Source organism: Myxocyprinus asiaticus, chromosome 30, assembly GCF_019703515.2.
Source record: "Myxocyprinus asiaticus isolate MX2 ecotype Aquarium Trade chromosome 30, UBuf_Myxa_2, whole genome shotgun sequence".
Taxonomy (NCBI): domain Eukaryota; kingdom Metazoa; phylum Chordata; class Actinopteri; order Cypriniformes; family Catostomidae; genus Myxocyprinus; species Myxocyprinus asiaticus.
The window spans coordinates 19915310-19937836 of NC_059373.1; the positions used below are offsets into that span (position 1 = coordinate 19915310).

The 22527-nt window shown below is 40.1% G+C and overlaps 1 protein-coding gene and 1 long non-coding RNA gene across 3 annotated transcripts; one reads left to right on the plus strand and one right to left on the minus strand.

Annotated features, from left to right (window-relative positions):
- Positions 1-92: 92 nt before the first annotated feature.
- LOC127421308 (N-acetylneuraminate 9-O-acetyltransferase) lies at positions 93-22069 on the minus strand. Of its 2 annotated transcripts, XM_051664290.1 has the most exons (19): positions 21989-22069; positions 21520-21869; positions 11533-11629; positions 11325-11445; positions 10914-10952; positions 10744-10806; positions 10066-10110; positions 9854-9977; positions 9561-9763; positions 8815-9228; positions 7092-7181; positions 6875-6994; positions 5631-5787; positions 5425-5504; positions 5238-5339; positions 4365-4505; positions 4208-4285; positions 3584-3676; positions 93-2737 (listed from the first exon to the last, which is right to left on the minus strand). In XM_051664290.1, the coding sequence occupies exons 2-19, from the start codon at positions 21818-21820 to the stop codon at positions 2486-2488; spliced, it is 2520 nt and encodes an 839-aa protein (XP_051520250.1). In that variant the 5' UTR covers positions 21821-21869; positions 21989-22069; the 3' UTR covers positions 93-2485. The 2 variants fall into 2 exon arrangements, with proteins under 2 accessions (XP_051520250.1, XP_051520251.1); XM_051664291.1 differs by lacking the exon at positions 5238-5339.
- LOC127421364 (uncharacterized) lies at positions 3692-9080 on the plus strand. The gene is made up of 3 exons (XR_007893982.1): positions 3692-3822; positions 6840-6987; positions 8935-9080. It is a non-coding gene; the product is annotated as an uncharacterized LOC127421364 (long non-coding RNA).
- Positions 22070-22527: the final 458 nt, after the last annotated feature.

A 22527-nucleotide genomic window follows, 5' to 3' on the forward strand; every position in this document is an offset into this window, starting at 1 on the left:
ATTGTGGCATAATGTTGATTTCCATAAAGAAATCATTTTAATTGTGGTCGCAGTAAGGCACTTACAATAGAAGTGAATGGGGTCAGTCCATAAACATGGAAATACACAGTTGTTTCTAATATTTCACCTTTCTCCATTTAATCATTAACTACAGCACCCTCAGTCCAAAGGTTCCATCTGTTATATTCAGAGCCATTCCGACAGAAGTTTCCTCTACATGATTAGCCAATCCCTGTGTGTTTCCTGATGTCACCCACCAGCCTGAGGAAGAACCCTACAGATGACAACAAATCATGTAATCCCAGTATTTGCTATAACTACACAGACAGGTTAGTAAGACTTTTATCACGCTAATGGCATTTTAACTTGTTTACATCTTGTAGCTATATTTTTGAAGCAATGAGTACTTCAGCAGTTATGGACTGGCCCCTTCACTTCCATTTTTTTTTTCTTTAATAAACAAGAGATGAGTCGAAATTATTTTCTGTGGTAATCAACATGCTACAAATGCTGTTGATTGAGCTTACCTTAAAACTTGAACATAAGGGAAATCTCTTACAGGTATTAAAAAAGAAATGAAGATGAAAACATTTACATTATTGCATGTTTTTAAGGAGTTTATCATTAACATGGACTGTACAATAATATGAAGGCATTTCCAAATGAACATGAATAATTTCACATTTTTGAACAAAAATGCTTACACAGACTCCTTGAGACCTTCAGGGTTTCTTTAAATAAAACCTATACCAAACTATACAAATAATTTTAATTATGAACATAGGCAAGGTAGTCTTCAAAAAAATAAAAAAAAAACACATTTACAATTTAATGGACGTGCCAGTTGATAGCAATTGGGTTTAATCTGCACAGATTTTGTTTTGCTTAGAAAAAAGAAATAGCATCTTAACTGATTATATAAAATGCCAATAAGGTTTATATTCAGTAGACCAAGTAAATAAGATGCCAACATCTTAATATGCCTCATAATTGCTTTTCAATTCACAGACATTAAACTGCTATGAAAATTGTAAATTACACATGTGATTGCTTCTATAGTGATGTGGCTTTTCAGCCTAAATGTCAGTATTTTTAACTATAACTAAAAGTTTTAAGTACCCCTATTAAAATCAGATTGAATACAGCCTCTAACAATACATTTGTCTTTTGTCTCTCAATGGCACATAATGTAGGATCTATTTACAGAAGAGTATTACCAGTAAACTGATAATTAAATTCAACTTTTTTTATAAATGTAATATATTTTAAAAATGACATCAAGTTGAACATGAACACCACGCTTTAGTTACCTTATTTCAAACAGTTTGAGAGGATATGAAGACGTACATTGAGCAATAAATAATGAGGTCACTGATTGTAGACAAAGCTGGCTCTAACATTAAGCTGAATTCATATAAAGGGAGTAAACCCATGTGGTAAGGATGAGACCACAGTAACAGTACTGGCTCAAAAAAGTTTGCAGGGGAGAAACTCCATTTAGTGCAATTGAAGAAGGGTAAAGAGGGCGTTATGTTTGAAATAATGCCCTCATTATATATAATTGATAGATCAAAGCACTTTTTTTCTTGGTTATTTCAAGTTTACCTTTTAAATTAAAGGGAAATCTCACCCAATGAAAATGTAACAATTTTGACACCCTCATGTTCCAAAACTCTATGACTTACCTTCTTCCATGGAACCCAATTCTTCTTAACTTTTCCTTTTGTGTTCCACAGAAGATAGAAAGTCATCCAGGTTTGGATGAGTAAATAACAGAATTTTAATTTTAGGGTGAACTGTCCCTTTAATAATCCAGAGAAGAACCTGTTCAGGTTGCATCTTCCTAAAGAAGGGTAAAGCTGCTGATGTTGGTATGAACTGAAATCATTGTTTTTAAAGAAACATTTGGTGCATGAGCTGATGAAACATGGCACAGTGTCAGTTGTACGCAGTGAGAGGCAGGAATGTAGAACTCCTTCACATTTTGCAGTCATGGGCATTGTGTACAAAATATAAAAAAAGAATGGGGGAAAACAATGAGACACAAACACACACACACCCCTGTACAAAATAGACTTAAATTATTAAATACTGTCCATAAAACACATATTTCAGAGCTATGAGAGAAGGGTGGATGAAGCACGTTAATCTTATCTGCCCGATGAGGAAAGTACACACATAGCCTATGTGTGATGCGTCAACAGCAAACATCCTGCTTTAGAATCATTGTGTGATAGAACTGTTTGATCCGAGTTTAATCATCCATATCAGTGCTGCTCCACATACCCTGCCATCTATTCTAGTTTGAGTTTTGTATACAGACCAGTGCTTTAAGAATTTTGTTGAAAAGTGATCGATTCCTAAAAAAAGGAAAGCTCTTGGCTGGTCACGTTTCCTTCTTTTACACACACATTTTGGTGTGATCCAAATTGATCCTCACCCAGACAAGGTGTGCTAGTGTCTCTGATTGCCCTTAGTACCCCGATTACTCTTTCTGGGACAGTATCAGTACCAGCACTAGAAAAACTCCTGCCCCAAGCAGTCTCTTCAGTAGAGGCCCACTCTCTTTTGGAATAGCTGCCTGGGCCAAGTCATTGGTGATCTGGGAGATCTCATGAGCTACACAGACAAAGATGAATGTGCTGACAATAATGTTCAAAGTGGGGTTTCCAGGAATGAGGACCAGGATGCCCTTGGTGTCCGCTGCCAGCCAAATATGATACTGGCATATAAAGAGCTAAAGGAGAAATTATGAACCATGTTATAATTTCATGTTAATATAATGTCTTGTTGTAGGACATTTGTTAAATGAAATCCCAAAAGTTTGTTTCATTATAGAAATGTGGCCTATATTCTGCATTAAATACAACTTAAGCTTTTTTGACTTGTACAGTACACTTACAATGGAAGGCTTAAAAAAAAAAAAAAAAAAAAAAAAGAATATTTGTTTAACAGCAGAATTATAAAGCTATTCTTTTTTGGAAAGCACTTACATAATTTTTTTAATAGAAAAATGTTTTCATTGAACTGTTAAATAGTCTTAATCATCCTTTTAAGGTGGGACTTCTTTTCTAGTTGTAGAAACTTCTGGTTATGTGTTACTCAATGCAATTCCTTTGGGTGGGGTTTGCAGAACTCGGCTTGATCAGCTTACCATGGAAGGAATGTGATGCACCTATCCATACGTAAAGTTTGTCGCTTATGGATAGGTACGTCACATTCCTTCCATGTTGTGGATTCCAAGCAAAAGTAACTGATCATGATTCAATTTTACTTTGCACAGACAGGGCTGGTAACCAGTCTCATGCTAACAAGTATATTTTTTAAGTGTTAAAATGGCTACACTTTCCAAAATGGGAATAGTTAGCATATTTTGCAGCCCACTTGCCTGATAGGCCTCCATTGTAAGTAACGTATATTAGTGTAAATGCATTTCCCCTTCATTTATACACAATGAAGGACAAGTTGAAATTATTCGACGGCATGCCACATGTCGTCCATAGATATCATGTTAAAAATAACCCTGAATATTCCATTTATAATTTGTTTGCAGCCAAGCTTTTACTGATAGTTTGTGGCTCACCTCTAAGGAGATCTTTCCAAACCATGCAAAGAATGAGCTGTACAAAGAGCGAGCGTAACCTGGAATATTCCGGATCAAAATGAAAGCCAGAATCTGGGGGCAGAAAAAGCATAGTGGAAGTCAGCAGCCTTACAAGCACAACAGAAACAAACAAAAATCCTTCAATGGGCTCCATTATGTTCAGGTTACAAATGCTCTTTTTGTTCCCACAAAAGCTGTCTGAATCAACTGTGAAAAAGGTTAGTGTTGTTACTACAAACACAGTCAAATGATTCCTTTTCACTTCTCTTTTCTGAACTTTTCTGTTTTGGTTAGATCATCCACAGTTAAAAGGACAGCTCACCCTAAAATGAAAATTCTGTTATCGTTCTCTCAAATCCACTGTTTCTTTACACTGTTGGGAACGAAATGAAGTCGAACACAAAAGATGTTAGGCAGAAAGTTAGCCTCAGTCACCATTTATGCCTGAGGCTAACATTCTGCCTAACATCTCATTTTGTGTTCCATGGAAGAAAGAAATTCATACATGTTTGGAACAACATAAGGGTGAGGTGAAAGATTTATTGCATGAGAACAATATAAAGAGTGAATACAGCAGTAGGAATGGACCAGAGGGGTACTTGCCTGGACAACAGAAATGTATGGATGCATCTCATTACATTCCGACTTATTTTTGCACCCACTGGCCCAGATGGAATATGTCTGTAGACAAAAGAACCGATTGTGAAACAAAGTCACGTTACCATTTAAGCATTTCAGAGAAAGAAAGAATAAGCCTTACTATAAAAGAAACCACAGAGACAAAGAGCAGACAGTTGGAGATCTTGGTGGAGAAGAGAGGATCTCCTTTGCCCTCAGACAGTAGCTGGAATTTCTGGAGCAGCAGGTAAATTAAGGCAAAGAGCATTCCATTGATCACAGCCTAGGATTTAAAAGAATAAACCCAGGGACAGTGTTATTAATGTTAATGGGAAAAAAACATAATTGAAAAAATTTTCATTAACTGAAATAAAAATAAACACTTTAGAAACTATTAAAATGATCATTCAAAGCCCCTCGCACACCTGCAAAGTTATAGGTAAGTGCGTAAGATAAAGATATCATCAAATCCCGCACACTACCATAGCTTGCACCGTCAAAAATATATGTTTTTTTTTTTTTTATGTCGAAAAGCAACGTTGCAAATAAATTCTTGATCGTGCTTTGCAAGTTATGGTAGTGTGCAGGATTTTTTCTTTTTGTCTTGAAACTATTAAAATAAAATAAAAATGGCCACCTTTTTCTGTTTTGATACACTGTATCTTATAAAATGTTAAATCTTTACAGCACGCCTTTAAAACATGAAAACGCCACTAGACAGCAATAACATTAGACAGCCCTGAGAGATTTAATGCCGTTATATTTTAATGACACCAGTTAATGCATTAGCTTTTAAATACAAAACAAAAAAAATACTCAAAACAGAAAAAAGAAAAACCATTTAACTAAAACTAAATTAAAAAAACAAACTGAACATAACAGAAATAAAAAATAAATATTTTATAATTACATCATTAAAATTAACAGATAATAACCCTGCCCACAGAACATTTAATGATGTGAACTTGCGATTTGTTTTATAATGTAAACTTTATATAAGTACAAAAGTACATACAAATCGATCCAGTTTCCACCTGAACCACCACTCATGGATGCTACCTTGCAGCTCAAAGAGCTTTGAAACAGGCCACACTGAGAAAATACCCTCAAAGAGTTCCTGCAGTGAATGCAAAAGGTTTAAAATGCAGACAAAGTATAACCAAATGAGTCCGCTAGACATAACTACTGTGAGAGACACTAACCTGTGAGTATGCAAAGAAGCAAATGAAAAGAAGTAAACCTAAAAGTTTCAACAAAAGTGCCAGATTCCAGAATCCACTGCCTGTAAATAATAAGGGAAAAAGAGGTAACAATTACTATATATTGAAAAAATATATAGCTTAATATATTTGAAAAAATATACAAAAAAGCCATTGTAAATGGAATGATTGTTATACGACTTATTTACCACTGGCTTTCTTCTGAAGAATCTGTGGCCACATTGCCATTGTGGCATAAATAACTACAAACCAAAAAGTGACAAGTGGCACAAAGTAATAAAACTGGTAAGGCCTGTCCATAACGAGACACAGTACCACCACAAGAAAGTTGAGTCTGAAGAGAACCTAGAAGCCAAAAACACACACACACACACACACACACACACACACACACACATTATAAATTGTATAAAGTGCAGTTACGCATGTACACTACCAGTCAAACATTTGGATACACTCAACTGAATTTATGCATCTGATGATCTTAAAGATCTTTTGATCAAAAGGCTTATGCTTTGTTTCAATAAAAAACTTTGTGTGAATTACTTTACAAAACTAAAATTCTAAAAAGAAAAAGGAACAGGATGAGTTGGACCAGACAGATAGTGAAGGAAAACCTCCAATACTGTTTAAAAAGCACACTAGGCAGTGGTAAAATACGCTGGCTACCACCCCTGGAGTTCGCTAGTTCGAATCCCAGGGCGTGCTGAGTGACTCCATCCAGGTCTCCTAAGCAACCAAATTGGCCGGCTGCTAGGGAGGGTAGAGTCACATGGGGTAATCTCCTCACGGTCGCTATAATGTGGTTCATTCTCGGAGGGGCGCGTGGCGAGTTGAGCGTGGATGCCGCAGTGGATGGCGTGAAGCCTCCATACGCGCTATGTTTCCGTGGCAATGCGCTCAACAAGCCACGTGATAAGATTCGCGGGTTGATGGTCTCAGACGCGGAGGCAACTGGGATTCATCCTCCGCCACCCGGATTGAGGCGAATCGCTATGTGACCACGAGGACTTAAAAGTGCACTGGGAATTGAGCATTCCAAATTGGGAGGAAAAGGGGAAAAATCTATAAATAAATAAATAAATAAATAAATAAAAAGCACACCAGGTGAATACTTCACAAAGCTGGTTGAGAGAATGCCCAAGAGAAAAGGGTTTTCTACTTTATTTGAAAATTAATGGTAACACTTTTGATTTGTTCAATAATTTTGGTCATTGCATAATTCAATTCAACAAATAATGTTATTTCATAGTTTTGATGACTCTACTATTACTCTAAAATGTTGAAAATACTACTAATAAAAATGAGGTGTCCCTAAACTCCTGATTGGCAGTATACAGTATTTGACACCATAATTGGTGCTATTTTTAGTAAGAAGTACTGTATGTGTATTCCAGCAAAACAAGATAAGGCAGAGGGTACCAACAGGTACCTGGCACACTCTGTAGAGTCCAAAGTCACCCTTCAGCCAGAAGAATGAGAAGTGTCCATATCCTGTTTGGAAGAGATACGCAGCTACCAGGACACGGACATGCATGTACACAGGTATGAACTGAGGAGATACGGAGACAATAGTGCAATATAAGAGGGCAGTCAAAGTGATGCAGTGCAACAGTGAATCCATGAAACTAAACTATTAAATAACGTACAGCGCTAGCTCCTGAAATGTGATAAATGAGGATAACCAGCTGCATCCAGCCCTTCCATTCGTCTGTCTGTTCTCTGTTCAGGAGTTTGGTCTAGAAAGAGAAATAAGAATTGCATGCTTACAAATCAAATAGAACTGATCAAGATTACAACAAAAGTAAAGAAATGCTCTGTTCTAACACCTAGTAAGCTGTCTATGAATGTAGCATTTTTAAGACATCATATGAGTGCTCCCAACGCAAAGGTATAATTTATTTATGCTAATTACGCTACCTTTAAGATACCTCGTTTCTGGCCAATATCCAAAGGCTACGGTATGCTTAGTATACATGACGTAATGTCTCGGCATGATCAAGCGCTCAGCCTTTTAAAGTGCACTCTTTTTACCGCAACCCCATACAGGAAAGCTTTATGTACTACAAAAGTTTGTGATACTTTTTTACTACTGTCCTACAGTATTTTGGACTGTCCGCATGTCTACAAAAACTGGGCTGCATGTGGACAGTCTGCACGTGCTGTTCTGGTGACAAAATTTGCATCACACACACTACGCGTAAGACATGCCAGCACATGGAAAACCGAAGTATACCTTGGCCTTAAGGCAGCACAGAATGTATCCTTCGCTGTGCCGAGCTCAGTTAAAAATAAATCCAAGGTGGTGAATGAAGCGAGAGAAATGTTGATTATGTAAAAAAAAAAAAATGGCGTCATTAAACGTGGATTACTTTACCTAATATTTGTGCGTGCTTTTGTATATGTTTTGTATTTCTATGCTTATTAGAATATCGATAACCAAAGTCAATTACTTTGGGTTAATCAAATGCAAATTCAATTGGCAAGTTTTCTGTGCAAAGTGCTGTTTGTGTTGCTACCTAATTACAGTAGAGCATAACAAATTCGTGACTTATGAGGTTCCATGACAGTTAAGCCCAAAATATATTTCGGTCAAACGCGAACGATGGGCATCTGCGCAATGGGTGAAAGGTGCCATACGTTGTTCCTGGCAGTTTACTAAGCCTTATAAGCTCCATATGGTTAACATTAGGGTGGGGGTGGGGTTAGGGCATCTGCTGCCTGCCAGGAACAAACTGAGGCACCTATGTACAATGGGCGTGCGTTAGCGTAAAGGACACGTGATGCAAATCTGGTCATCAGTAGTGTGTGTGAGCACTAAACGCACGCAGCTCAATATATCTTTGAACGCGCATGCGCCTGGAATTATTTGCACTAATTATTGTGTCCACAAGTTGGCAACACTCCCATTTGAGCCGATGCTGTAACGAAGAAGTGCAAGAAGATGAAAACACTGCTAAACAACAGGACACAAAGGTAAAAACAACAACAGTGGATGTGTACGTCAAGAGCATGTGTGTGAGGAGGTCAGGAGATACCTGTAATTCAAAAACTCGAGTCTGAAGAACTATAAAGACATCTTTATGGGTCTAAACTCCAGAAGAGAAATAATACAGTATCTCATAGCAGTCATAGTGCATGCTCCAAACGCCTATGAATGCGCGCACAGTCATATGGCGTATCCTTTGATAGGCTCACATTCAACTGTCCACAGACGCGGAGCGTACGCGTCAAAATCGAATTATACTTTGGGCTTTAGAATACTGCCTCAGAAGATAGTAGGCAGCTCATTAGGTTTTGGAACAGAGCTAATAGGCATATATTGGAAGAGCATTTCTAAATTGTGAACAACTTCCAGAGAATCCTTGCTACCTCTTTGCTGTTCTCGTTATAGAAGATACCCAGAACGAAGATGTAGATGAGAGGGATGAAAAAGGTTGAATGTGTGTAGAATTTCTGTTCCTTCATGAAGATGTCTGCCCTGTCACACAGGTAGAAGTACAACATGATAAGGCTCATTTTGCAAATGGCCAGTAATGATCCTTTTGGGCTGAAATGACCCGCAGCAGTAGGGGGTTTCTTCTCCTCTCCACTCTCCACATCAGGAATGGGCCTGCTCTTATGATGTTTACTACAGCCCAGGAGGAGAAAGCAGATGATGGACACCAGAAAGAGAGCAGCGGCCAGCTTCTGAAGAACGCTTAGGGGAGGAGTATTCTGACAGCAAGAGCCATCAATGGGCTTCAGGATCTTGTTGCACATGGAGTTCATCAGTACCATGGCACCCTGAGAAGTGTGCAAAAAGTCATATTTACTGAAAAGTATAATAAACAAACCATTTAAAGAATAGTTTACTCAAAAATGAATTCCCCCTCATTTCCTAAACCCATCTGATTTTCTTTCTTCCATGGAACACTAAAGGAAATGTTAGGCAGAATGTTCGCCTCAGTCACCATTCACTTTCATTACATCCCTTTTCCATACAATGAAAGTGATGGTGACTGAGGCGAACATTCTACCAAACATCTCCTTTTGTGATCCATGGAAAAAAGAAAGTCAAGACAGAATGTTCATTCTGGGGGAACTATTCCTTTAATATGATTCAACTGTGGACTTACAACATCCCTTGTGCTCTCAGGGAGGTGCAGACCATCAACCGATTTGGAAATGGTCTCCATGGCAGCTTGCCGTGAGGCTTCTAGGAACTTGACTTTCTTCTTATTGTTATTCAGAGTACTAACTGCCGCCTCGTTATACAAGTTTATCTGTTCATTTGTGATCATCTTTCGGCTTTCACTGAGCACCTCCTCATAAACAGGATCTTAATAAACAGATGTGGCAAAAAATGACACAGGAATGTGATATGATAATTTCCTCTTTTGAAGGCTGAGTCTCGAATTTCAAAACATACCTTGCAGAACCCAATAGACTTCACTCTGCTCAGACAGTTTTTCCAGTGTGTCTAATATACCCGTGAGGTTTGCTTTGTACTGAAAAAGTGCCTCACTCTTGCCGTTGTGCAACTTGATGGACCACTATTGGAAACCATAAACATAAGTCATTAGAATAAATCTGAATAATAGCACCTCAAGGCACTATAACTTCAAACACAAACTGACTCACAGTAGCAGCGCCGAGGATGATGACATGTGGTTTGGGACTGGATCCCTGTAATTGAGAGATAAGACAAGATTCAACATCTTGAAGCCCAAAGTATACTTAGTTCAGATGTGAACACTGAGCGTCCGTGTACAGGACACATGACGCAAATCTCGTCATCAGCAGAGTGCGCAAGCACTTAACACGCACAGCCCGAACCGTGCATCTTTGAATGTGCAGACTGCACATGCGCCTGGAAATATTTGCACAAATTACTTGGTCCACAAGGTGGCAATACTTACTTTTAAGCCTTTGCTGTCACGAACAAATGCTAGAACAGACGTAATCACCAATAAATAACAGGAAATGAAGGTTAAAACAACAACAGTGGATGTGCACGTCAAGAGCGTGTGTGCGAGGAGGTCAGGAGATCGCTGTATTTGTATAACTCGAGTCTAAAGACATCTTTATGGGTGTCAACTCCTAAAGAGAAATAGTCCGGTGTCTTATAACAGTCATAGTGCGAATGCGCCAACCGTCTGTGTATGTGTGCACCGTAAAATGGAGTATACTTTGACAGGCTCGTGTTCGACTGTACGCTGACGCAGAGCGTTCGCGTCAAAATTTAAGTATACTTTGGGCTCAAGCATGTCACTAAATGGCTTGCATGCTTTACATTCAGTACAATTTGATTGCCTTTACCTCTGCCCATGACATCAACTGCTCCTTCAAGGAATTATTAACTTCAGGATACCACAGGAAGTTCTGTAAGGTAACCATAGACAACATATTTAAATAAGAATCAATAAATATGAAGGATCAAAATGATTCACTTTCACACTGCTACACACAACTAATTAGAAATAACTCACCACAGTGGATTCGCCATCTACAAAGGGGATGTTCTCATGCTGGATTTATTCATAAAGGCCGAGGAAAAAAAACATGAATGATAAGACATTACATACAACACATTACATATCTTCATTTATTACATGATGCAATAGGAGACAGTAATTGGCGTGCATGGCATTAATGTCTATAAACAGCCGCTTTTGTCTGCATATTTTGAAATAACAGTTAGTCCTCTGGTAAACAGGAAAGATTACACCATTTCCCTTTTAATTCAACAGCAGCCTTTGAGCGGAACACGTTTAAGAGATTCAATTATTTGGACACCTTCAAGCCAAACACCACTTTGAAGCAAAATCTCACTTTGGTGAAGAATATATTATACCTGTTAACCAAAGAAGGCTTACAGAACATGACTAGCAACAACAAACCTTGTTGCCATCCTCTTTCACCTTAGGGTTGATCATTTTGATGAAAGAATAGAAAAGCTGACGTATTCTTGAGTCTCCTACAAATGCTATTCTCTTCTCTCTGAGGCAAATCTTCGCTTCACTGAAAGACAACAAGCATGAATGTAAATTCCAAGCCAACAATGTCATTCCCCAGCTGTCATTAAGTGGATTTCACAGCATGACTTACGTGCTTTTGTACTTGTGCAACATGCAGCCATGGGGCTGCCAGACATTGTCCCCTAAAAATCTTCCACTGGATAAAAGCCAGTCACATGTGTCACTGCCTGAAAGAAACAACCCATAAGATGACTGACATGAAAAGTCAAGCAATGACAGCAATGTCCTGCAGTGGAACATGCAATCCTCCATCTAAAGTTAAATAATATTTTAATTCTTGTACAATTATATATGAAGCTACTATGACCTATGACATTAATTGAGAATTGACATGAAATACATACAGTTTTGAAACACTTACTCATTCTTTATATATAATTTTGTTTTGGCTGCTTTTCTTTTTTTGTAATTAAAATTTTTTATTAAATCATAAAATAACAATGAAATGCAAAACATTTATATATATAAAATCAATATTTAACCCCCCCCCCCCCCCCCCCTTGATCTGAAGGCGTATGCTTAAATGTTTGAAATGAGTTTTGTAGACAAAAATATAATTGTGCCACCATATAATTTATTTCATTATAAAACTAAAATTTAATTAAAAACAAATAGTTTTTGAAATTGATGACTTGGACCAAATAATAAAGAAAAGCAGCCAATAAGTGCCCAACATAGATGGGAACTCCTTCAATACTGTTTAAAAAGCATCCCAGGGTGATACCTAAAGAAGTTGGTTGAGAAAATGTCAAGAGTACATGTCTGCAAATTCTAGGCAAAGGGTGACTACTTTGAAGATGCTAAAATATAACACAGTTTTGATTTATTTTGGATTTTGTTTAGTCATAACATAATTCCCATAGTTCCATTTATGTTATTCCATAGTTTTGATGACTTTACTATTATTCTAAAATTAAAAAAAATAAAATAATAATAATAATTATAATAAAGAATGAGTAAGTGTTTCAAAACTTTTGACCGGTAGTGTGTGTGTGTGTGTGTGTGTGTGTGTGTGTGTGTGTGTGTGTGTGTATACACTATATTGCCAAAAGTATTCGCTCACCCATCCAAATAATTGAATTCAGGTGTTCAATCACTTCCATGGCCACAGGTGTATAAAATGAAGCACCTAGGCATGCAGACTGCTTCTACAAACATTTGTGAAAGAATGGGCCGCTCTCAGGAGCTCAGTGAATTCCAGCGTGGTACTGTGATAGGATGCCACCTGTGCAACAAGTCCAGTCGTGAAATTTCCTCGCTACTAAATATTCCACAGTCAACTGTCAGTGGTATTATAACAAAGTGGAAGTGATTGGGAATGACAGCAACTCAGCCACGAAGTGATAGGCCACGTAAAATGACAGAGCGGGGTCAGCGGATGCTGAGGTGCATAGTGCGCAGAGGTCGCCAACTTTCTGCAGAGTCAATCGCTACAGACCTCCAAAGTTCATGTGGCCTTCAGATTAGCTCAAGAACAGTGCGTAGAGAGCTTCGTGGAATGGGTTTCCATGGCCGAGCAGCTGCATCCAAGCCATACATCACCAAGTGCAATGCAAAGCGTCGGATGCAGTGGTGTAAAGCACGCCGCCACTGGACTCTAGAGCAGTGGAGACGCGTTTTCTGGAGTGAGGAATCACGCTTCTCCATCTGGCAATCTGATGGACGAGTCTGGGTTTGGCGGTTGCCAGGAGAACGGTGCTTGTCTGACTGCATTGTGCCAACTGTGAAGTTTGGTGGAGGGGGGGATTATGGTGTGGGGTTGTTTTTCAGGAGCTGGGCTTGGCCCCTTAGTTCCAGTGAAAGGAACTCTGAATGCTTCAGCATACCAAGAGATTTTGGACAATTCCATGCTCCCAACTTTGTGGGAACAGTTTGGGGATGGCCCCTTCCTGTTCCAACATGACTGCGCACCAGTGCACAAAGCAAGGTCCATAAAGACATGGATGAGTGAGTTTGGTGTGGAAGAACTTGACTGGCCTGCACAGAGTCCTGACCTCAACCCGATAGAGCACCTTTGGGATGAATTAGAGCGAAGACTGCGAGCCAGGCCTTCTCATCCAACATCAGTGTCTGACCTCACAAATGCGCTTCTGGAAGAATGGTCAAAAATTCCCATAAACACACTCCTAAACCTTGTGGAAAGCCTTCCCAGAAGAGTTGAAGCTGTTATAGCTGCAAAGGGTGGGCCGACGTCATATTAAAACCTATGGATTAAGAATGGGATGTCACTTAAGTTCATATGCGTCTAAAGGCAGATGAGCGAATACTTTTGGCAATATAGTGTATATATATATATATATATATATATATATATATATATATATATATACACACACACACACACACACACACACACACACAAGGTGTGTTCCTTCACAAAACAAATTCCAGCCGATATAAAGCCGTTCATTTTCCTCAGACAGACAAACGAATCTTCAGTGAGCCAGCTGATGAGTGCAGCAGATGACGTAATCATTCCAATGTCCCACGATGATACTCCACAAATCATACTCCAGCCAACAGGAGGCATAAGCACAAGGAATTGATAGATTCATCCATAACTGTCCCGAAGTAGTGTTATTTAACAAAACAAGCTCCAACCGCTAGGCGGAACCAGCACAAAAGGAAACGAAACATGCATCCCGGTTCCTCGGATGGTCAAGAGTCAATTCACTCGGAGGCCGCATAAAAGTATATCCCATGATTTACACAGTCCGTCAACTTTAAAAAAGACATCCTTTGTGTGGGCATGTTGATATTTTGCGGTCATCCGTAGTGTCTACTCTCAATCTCCCCGGGAACTTCATTGTAAATGTGATCTTCCGTCAATGCAAAAGTTTCTTTAAAGAAAAGTGTTAATCCACTTAACAAAACAAACTCCAGCTGCTCGGCGAAGCCAACGCAAAAAGAAACAAAAATGGCGCCCAGCTTCCTCCGAAAGCCAGAGTACGTACAGTGAGTCAATCCACTCACAAGAAAAACACCCAGTGGTTACTCACCCATTGTTTCAATAAAAGACATTGCCTGATTGGGACATGTAAATACTTTGCAGCCGTCCTTGGAGTTTATTCTCAGTTTGGCAGGGAACATCAGAGCAAAAGTGATCTTCCGCTGATGTAAGAGTTTCTTGCATTCCTTAAACCGATCGCGTTTCTCTCGTCGAGTTCGCAAATTCCGGGAACAAGAAAATATTGTAATTCGTCCAAGAAAGCTTTCCTTTGCTCCTCGCCTGGCACAACACGAGATCTTTATCGGATGATCTAAAAAATTTGGCCAGAATCGATTGGGGCCTTTCTCCCTCAGCAGATCTGTGAGCTGGGTCTCTGTGAGCTAGCTCGATCTCCAGCTTGTGGCCTGTTATGTCGTGCAGACTTGGAAAAAGCTTGCCTAGGAATTTCACCATATCTCTGCCCTCCTCATGTTCAGGAATTCCAACAATTCGAATGTTATTCCTGCGGCTTCTATTTTCAAGATCTTCAAGCTTTTCAAGAACACGTTCCAAATCAACTTTGGTCGCGGGCAGATTAGCAGCTAATTCCCTCTCTGATGACTCCAAATAATCGATTCGTTTTTCAACATCTGTCACTCTTGTAGCTAACTCAGAGAATTTTTTTCCATCGGCGTAATTGATCGACATATTACGGCGAGATCCTCCAAGTCCGCAAGTACCTTCGTCAACATCACCGACATGTTGGACAGTTGACGCTGGAATCTTCTCCCGCTGTGCCATCCAAATCGAGTCCCCGGTCCACAGGCCTGTCTGGGCTTTCATCTTGAAACCGTAAGTGTCTTTTAATGTCTCCAGAGCCCAAGGATTTTGACTTCTTTGCCATGTTTATCTCAAACAGCAAATGTGTAACAGGGTGTATCGAATTTCACCAGATTATATCATGAAAATAATAAAACAAATGTGCAAAGTGCGCAGAGCTCGTCGCTCACACGTCTGCCCTTCGCATGGCGTCACGTGGCTCCCCTTGGCTGCTTTTCTTTATTATTTGGTCCAAGTCATCAATTTCAAAATCTTTTTTTTATTTTTTTTTTATTACATTTTAGATTTATAATGAAATAAATTAATATGGTGGCACATTTATATTTTTGTCTACAAAACTAATTTCAAACATTTAAGCATACGCCTTCAGATCAAAAGATTTTTAAGATCATGTGAAACATTTCAGTCAAGTGTTTCAAAACTTTTGACCGGTAGTGTATCTATATACAGTTGAAGTCAGAAGTTTACATACACCTTAGCCAAATACATTTAAACTCAGTTTTTCACAATTCCTGATATTTAATCGTAGAAAATATTCCCTGTCTTAGGTCAGTTAGGATCACTACTTTATTTTAAGAATGTGAAATGTCAGAATAATAGTAGAGAGAATGATTTATTTCAGCTTTTATTTCTTTCATCACATTCCCAGTGGGTCAGAAGTTTACATACACTTTGTTAGTATTTGGTAGCATTGCCTTTATATTGATTAACTTGGGTCAAATGTTTTGGGTAGCCTTGCACAAGCTTCTCACAATAAGCTACTGGAATTTTGACCCATTCCTCCAGACAGAACTGGTGTAACTGAGTCAGGTTTGTAGTGCTCCTTGCTCGCACACACATTTTCGGTTCTGCCCACAAATTTTCTATCAGATTGAGGTCAGGGCTTTGTGATGGCCACTCCAATACCTTGACTTTGTTGTCCTTAAGCCATTTTGCCATAACTTTAGAGGTATGCTTGGGGTCATTGTCCATTTGGAAGACCCATTTGTGACTGAGCTTTAACTTCATGGCTGATGTCTTGAGATGTTGCTTCAATATATCCACATAATTTTCCTTCCTCATGATGCCATCTATTTGTGAAGTGCTCCAGTCCCTCCTGGAGCAAAGCACCCCCACAACATGATGCTGCCACCCCCATGATTCATGGTTGGGATAGTGTTCTTCGGCTTGCAAGCCTCACCCTCACCAGGACTCACCCTGTCCTGGTCCTATTTTACTCCCAAATCAAAACTCATGGCAAGACATTTTTTTTTGTTTTTTTGTACAACGCTTTTCACAATACACATAATTTTAAAGAAGCTTTACAGAAAATTGTGCTGTAATGTCCTAAATGTTCTTACTGAGCAGTTTTGTTGAAAAGCATCACTGAAATCCATGCCTTAAAATGATTTGTCTTTAGGCCCCCAGAAAGCAAGCCAAACGTGACTTTGGCAAGGAAGACAAAAATCCAAAAGATGTTAGTTAATGGAGAAAAATAAAACCTTGAGAGAAACCATGCTCAACTGGAGGAACCAGTTCCGCCTCTGGCTATACTGCATGAATGTAAATCCCAATATCAGTTAGGTATTTGTATTACAAGTCATATGTTAATTGAAAAAAAAAAAAAGAAACAAACAAGAAATTATATTGTGTATATGGGAAATCAAATCAAAATCAAATCACTTTATTGTCACACAGCCATATACACAAGTGCAATGGTGTGTGAAATTCTTGGGTGCAGTTCCGATCAACATAGCAGTCGTGACAGTGATGAGACATATACCAATTTACAATAACATCAAATTAACACAACACAATTTAAACATCTGTTATACATAATTACACTCAACTTAAAACATCAAATTAACACAACACAATTTAAACATCTGTTATACATAATTACACAACTTAAAACATCAAATTAACACAACACAATTTAAACATCTGTTATACACATAATTACACTCAACAATATACAAATAATAACATACACTGTACAGTATACAATATGCTGTTTTTGTTTTTTTTTTGTTTTTACTATATAGATACTATATAGATACACATTATTCAATAAAAATTAAAAAATATATAAAAAAAGTATATATATATATATATATATATATATATATATATATATAGAATGTACAGTATTGTACTGTATTGACATTCAGGCTGTCGGTTGATAGTCAGTTGTTAAGAGAGACATAATATAATAACAGTAATATAATTTATGACAGTCCGGTGTGAGATAAAAGAGTAATAAAGTGCAGTGCTGATGTATTTTGATCGTGGGAGATCAAGAGTTCAGAAGTCTGATTGCTTGGGGGAAGAAGCTGTCATGGAGTCGGCTGGTGCGGGTCCTGATGCTGCGATACCGCCTACCTGATGATAGCAGTGAGAACAGCCCATGGCTCGGGTGGCTGGAGTCTCTGATGATCCTCCGAGCTTTTTTCACACACCGCCTTGTATATATTTCCTGGAGGGAGGGAAGCTCACCTCCGATGATGTGTTTGGCAGTTCACACCACCCTTTGCAGTGCTTTGCGGTTGTGGGCGGTGCTATTGCCGTACCAGGCGGAGATACAGCCAGTCAGGATGCTCTCCACAGTGCAGGTGTAGAACCGTGTGAGGATGTGGCGGTTCATTCCAAACTTCCTCAGCCGTCTCAGGAAGAAGAGGCGCTGATGAGTCTTCTTCACAACGACTTCAGTGTGGACGGACCATGTGAGTTCCTCAGTGATGTGGACACCCAGGAACTTGAAGCTGCTGACTCTCTCCACTGGTGCTCCATTGATGGTGATTGGACTGTGTTCTCTGTCTTTTCTTCTGAAGTCCACCACAAGCTCCTTTGTCTTACTGACGTTGAGGGAGAGGTTGTGCTCCTGACACCAGTGTGTCAGAGTGTGCACCTCCTCTCTGTAGGCTGTTTCATCATTGTCAGTGATCAGACCTACCACCGTCGTGTCATCAGCAAACTTAATGATGGCATTGGAGTTATGTGTTGCCACACAGTCATGTGTGTACAGGGAATACAGTAGTGGGCTGAGAACACAGCCCTGTGGGGCTCCAGTGTTGAGGGTCAGTGATGAGGAGATGTTGCTGCCTATTCTAACCACCTGGCGTCTGCTTGACAGGAAGTCCAGGATCCAGCTGCACAGCGAGCTGTTTAAGCCCAGAGCCCGGAGTTTCTCATCTAGCTTGGAGGGCACTATGGTGTTGAATGCTGAGCTGTAGTCTACAAACAACATTCTCACATAACTGTTCTTTTTTTTCCAGGTGGGAGAGAGCAGTGTGTATTGTAGATGCAATGGCATCATCAGTGGAGCGGTTGTTGCGGTATGCAAACTGCAGCGGGTCAAGATTGAGTGGTAATACAGAGCAGATGTAATCTCTGATTAGTCTCTCAAAACATTTGCTGATGATGGGGGTCAGAGCAACAGGACGCCAGTCATTTAAACACGTCATTTTTGATTGTTTTGGAACAGGCACAATGGTGGATGTTTTAAAGCATGTGGGGACTACAGACAAAGAGAGGGAAAGGTTGAAAATGTCCGTAAAAACACCAGCCAGCTGGTTCGCGCACGCTCTGATGACGCGGCCCGGAATGCCGTCTGGACCCGCGGCTTTGCGGATATTCACCCGTCGGAAGGATCGGGTTACATCCACTACAGAGACGGAGAGTGAACTAACCTCTGTAGCTTCAGCCGCGAGAGCTCTCTCCGCGAGGGCGGTGTTATTTCCCTCGAAACGAGCATAAAAAGTATTTAGCTCATCCGGTAGAGAGGCAGCGGTGTTCATGGCGGAGTTTTTATTCCCTTTAAAGTCCGTGATGATGTTAATTCCCTGCCACATGCTTCTAGAGTTGGTGGTGTTAAACTGTCCTTCAATCTTGCTCCTGTACTGGTGTTTTGCTGTTTTGATAGTTTTTCGGAGGGCATAACTGGCTTGTTTATGCTCCTCCGCGTTCCCGGAATTAAAAGCGGAGGTCCGCACATTAAGTGCCGCGCGAACATCGCTATTGATCCACGGCTTCTGATTCAGATAGATTCGCACAGTTCTGGTCGGAATCACTTCCTCTACACACGTTCTGATGAAACACATTACGCTATCAGCGTAAAGCTCGATGTCGTCATCAGAGGCGGACCGGAACATCTCCCAGTCCGTGCGATCAAAACAGTCTTGTAACGTAGAGTCTGATTGGTCTGACCAGCACTGGATCGTTCTGAGGGTGGGTGCTTCCTGTTTCAATTTCTGCCTGTAAGCGGGCAGAAGCAGAATGGAAGAGTGGTCCGATTTGCCAAATGGTGGGCGGGGGAGGGATTTGTAGCCATCCTGGAACGGAGAGTAGCAATGGTCCAAAACCCGGTCCCCTCGTGTGTTGAAACTAATGTGCTGGTGATATTTTGGTGCGACTGATTTTAAACTGGCTTTATTAAAGTCCCCGGTCACAATGAACGCGGCCTCAGGGTGCGCGGTTTCCTGCTCACTTATGCTCCCATACAGTTCCTTGAGTGCCCAGTCTGTGTCGGCTTGTGGGGGAAAGTACACAGCAGTGATAATGACCGCTGTGAATTCCCTCGGTAGCCAGAATGGTCAACACAGAAGCATAAGAAATTCCAGATCAGGAGAACAGAAAGACTTGATGGAATGTACGTTCCTCTGATCACACCAGGATTTGTTGATCATAAAACATACACCACCTCCTCTAGTTTTACCTGAGAGGTCTTTCACTCTGTCCACTCGGAGCATGGAGAACCCCGCGGGTTCAATGGCCGAGTCTGGAATCTCCGCAGACATCCAAGTTTCCGTAAGGCAGATAATGCAGCAGTCCCTCGTCTCTCGTTGGAAAGAGATCCGCGCTTTCAGCTCGCAGAGCTTGTTATCCAGAGACTGAACATTTGCCAGTAGTGGGTAGCGGGGGTCGATTTGCGCGGCGTCTTACTCTGATGAGAACGCCGGCTCTGTTTCCCCTTTTCCTCCTGCGTTTCCGCGGCCGTGCTGCCCAGACAAAGGGCTCCGCTTGCGTGTTTGTAAACAGCGGGTCGGCATTGAGGAATGCGAAGTCCGGTTTTCGGTGTGAGATCGCTGAACCAATGTCCAAAAGTGTTTGTCTGTCGTAGACAATAAGGCAGACAACATCCAAGACAAAAAACATAAGAATTGTAAACAAAACAAACAAACCATTGCTATGTTGTGTCGGAGCTCGCAACGCAGCAGCCATACTCGGCGCCATCTTGAGTTTCTAAATGAAGCCTATTTTAGAGCCATTAAGATTTCTTTCAAGGTGACATTATTTTCATGACAGTTATGCACAGTCAGTGGCGATGTGCACGAAGAATGCAAAATGCCAAAAACACGAGGAGGATGTGAAAGTGAAAGTGGAGATTTACAGTAAAAAAGGGACTTAAATATTGATCTGTTTCTCACACACACTTATATCACTTCTGAAGTCATGGATTTAACCAGTGGAGTCTAATGGATTACTTTTATGCTGCCTTTATATGCTTTTGGAGCTTCACATTTTTGGTACCCATTCACTTGCATTGTGAGGACCTAAAGAGCTGAAATATTCTTCTAAAAATCTTAATTTGTGTTCTGCAGAAGAACGACATTCATACACATCTGGGATGGCATGATGAAGGTAAATGATGAAGGAATTTTCATTTTGGGGTGAGCTTTCCCTTTATGTGTCCTGAAACTAATGTCACTACTACTCCTAGGGTCTACTACTACAAAAAAATAAAAAATAAAAATATGTGTGTGTGTATATATATAACACTAAATAAAGGCTTCATTTTCTTTTTACGAAATATTATTATAAATAAACAAATAAATAAATCTCACGACATTTTGACATGAGATTTTATGATACAACTCGTCCATGCACTATGTGACTAAAGAATCAGATCTAACTGAGAATGCAAGAAAGGCAAAATTTCTAAAAATGAAACGTTTAAAAATCAGCTGGGCTAGAGCACTGCCTTCAGCCAGGTTCATCTGTTAATGGCAAGTTTAAGTCTTTGACAGTTACCATTATGTGCTGTCCAGTGTTTTTAATCAAACAACGGCAAATGCACGTCTGTTTTGAGAAACAGGTCACAGTTATCCAGGCTTTTAATGCGCAAGGCTACAGCTCTACTCTTTCAGTGACAGATACACACACAAACACACACAAACAAACAAACAAACAAACAAACACACACACACACACACACATACAGACAGACTGAAAAACATTGCATGAGTGACAGCGCTAGCAATGATGTTAACACAAACACCTCGTTCTCACACAGCGCTAATAAACACTCACCTCCATAATGCCGAGAAGCAGTATGAAACACAGTGAGCAGGACGACGGCGGCGACAGACAGCAATTTGGCATTTTTTATGCTGAAATACTGGTTTATTTCCCGTTTGCCTAGGCTATAGGCCAGGACCGCCATCTTGGCTCCTCCATGACAACAGGCAGACAGACGAGCTGCGGCGGAGCTGACGGAGGCAGAGCGGAGCAGCGCATCCACGCTTCCCTCATCCGCGGCTGCAGTCGAGTGCACAGCGGATTCAGTGCTGAGCGATGCTGCTCCTAGTGCTGCGGCGGCCTCAGCTTTCATATCCACCTCTTTGAAGGATTTCCCTTTCGATTTCTAACCGTTTAAAGTTCTGAAATACAGTAGATATTAGAAAAATTGTAGTTCTCAAATCAGTCCTACTTTTGGGAGTAAAAAAACTTCCACTTGTCTAGCTTGAGGAAATCAGATATCGTAAATGTTTAATATTACCTGAACCTTCCACCTAGTTGGATTATAATAATGTATCCTGCAAATAAACCCTATGGGCAGAACGCAGACGGATTGGCTGATAAAGACAGAGCTGTGTTTAAGTGTGATTTTAGACTTGTCCTTCCTCATCTCAGGGAGAGGTGCGCACACATTCTTGTTTAGAATTGGCATCTTGCATATCAAGTTGTTCTAGTCAGATCACCCAATGTAATTGCCTACAATTGTAAGTAGGCTATATATTCAGTCATTTGCCCATTTGTACAACACAACAAGATCACTCGAGTCTCTTCAATATAAGCATCTCAATTAATGCACCTTGGTTATGAACCGTATACAATATTATTTGACATTTTTTAAAACATGTTTACTCTATCCATTAGTGTTTTGCCTAATATTTGTCATGGATACAGTTTCTTAGACATAAAGCTCTTTGGTTTGTGATTCACCTGTGTAACAACTGCAACAGACGCTTCCAGTGTAGACATCACCATTATCAGGGGCGGATTATGACTAGCAAGAGCCCCGCGGCCAATTTTCTT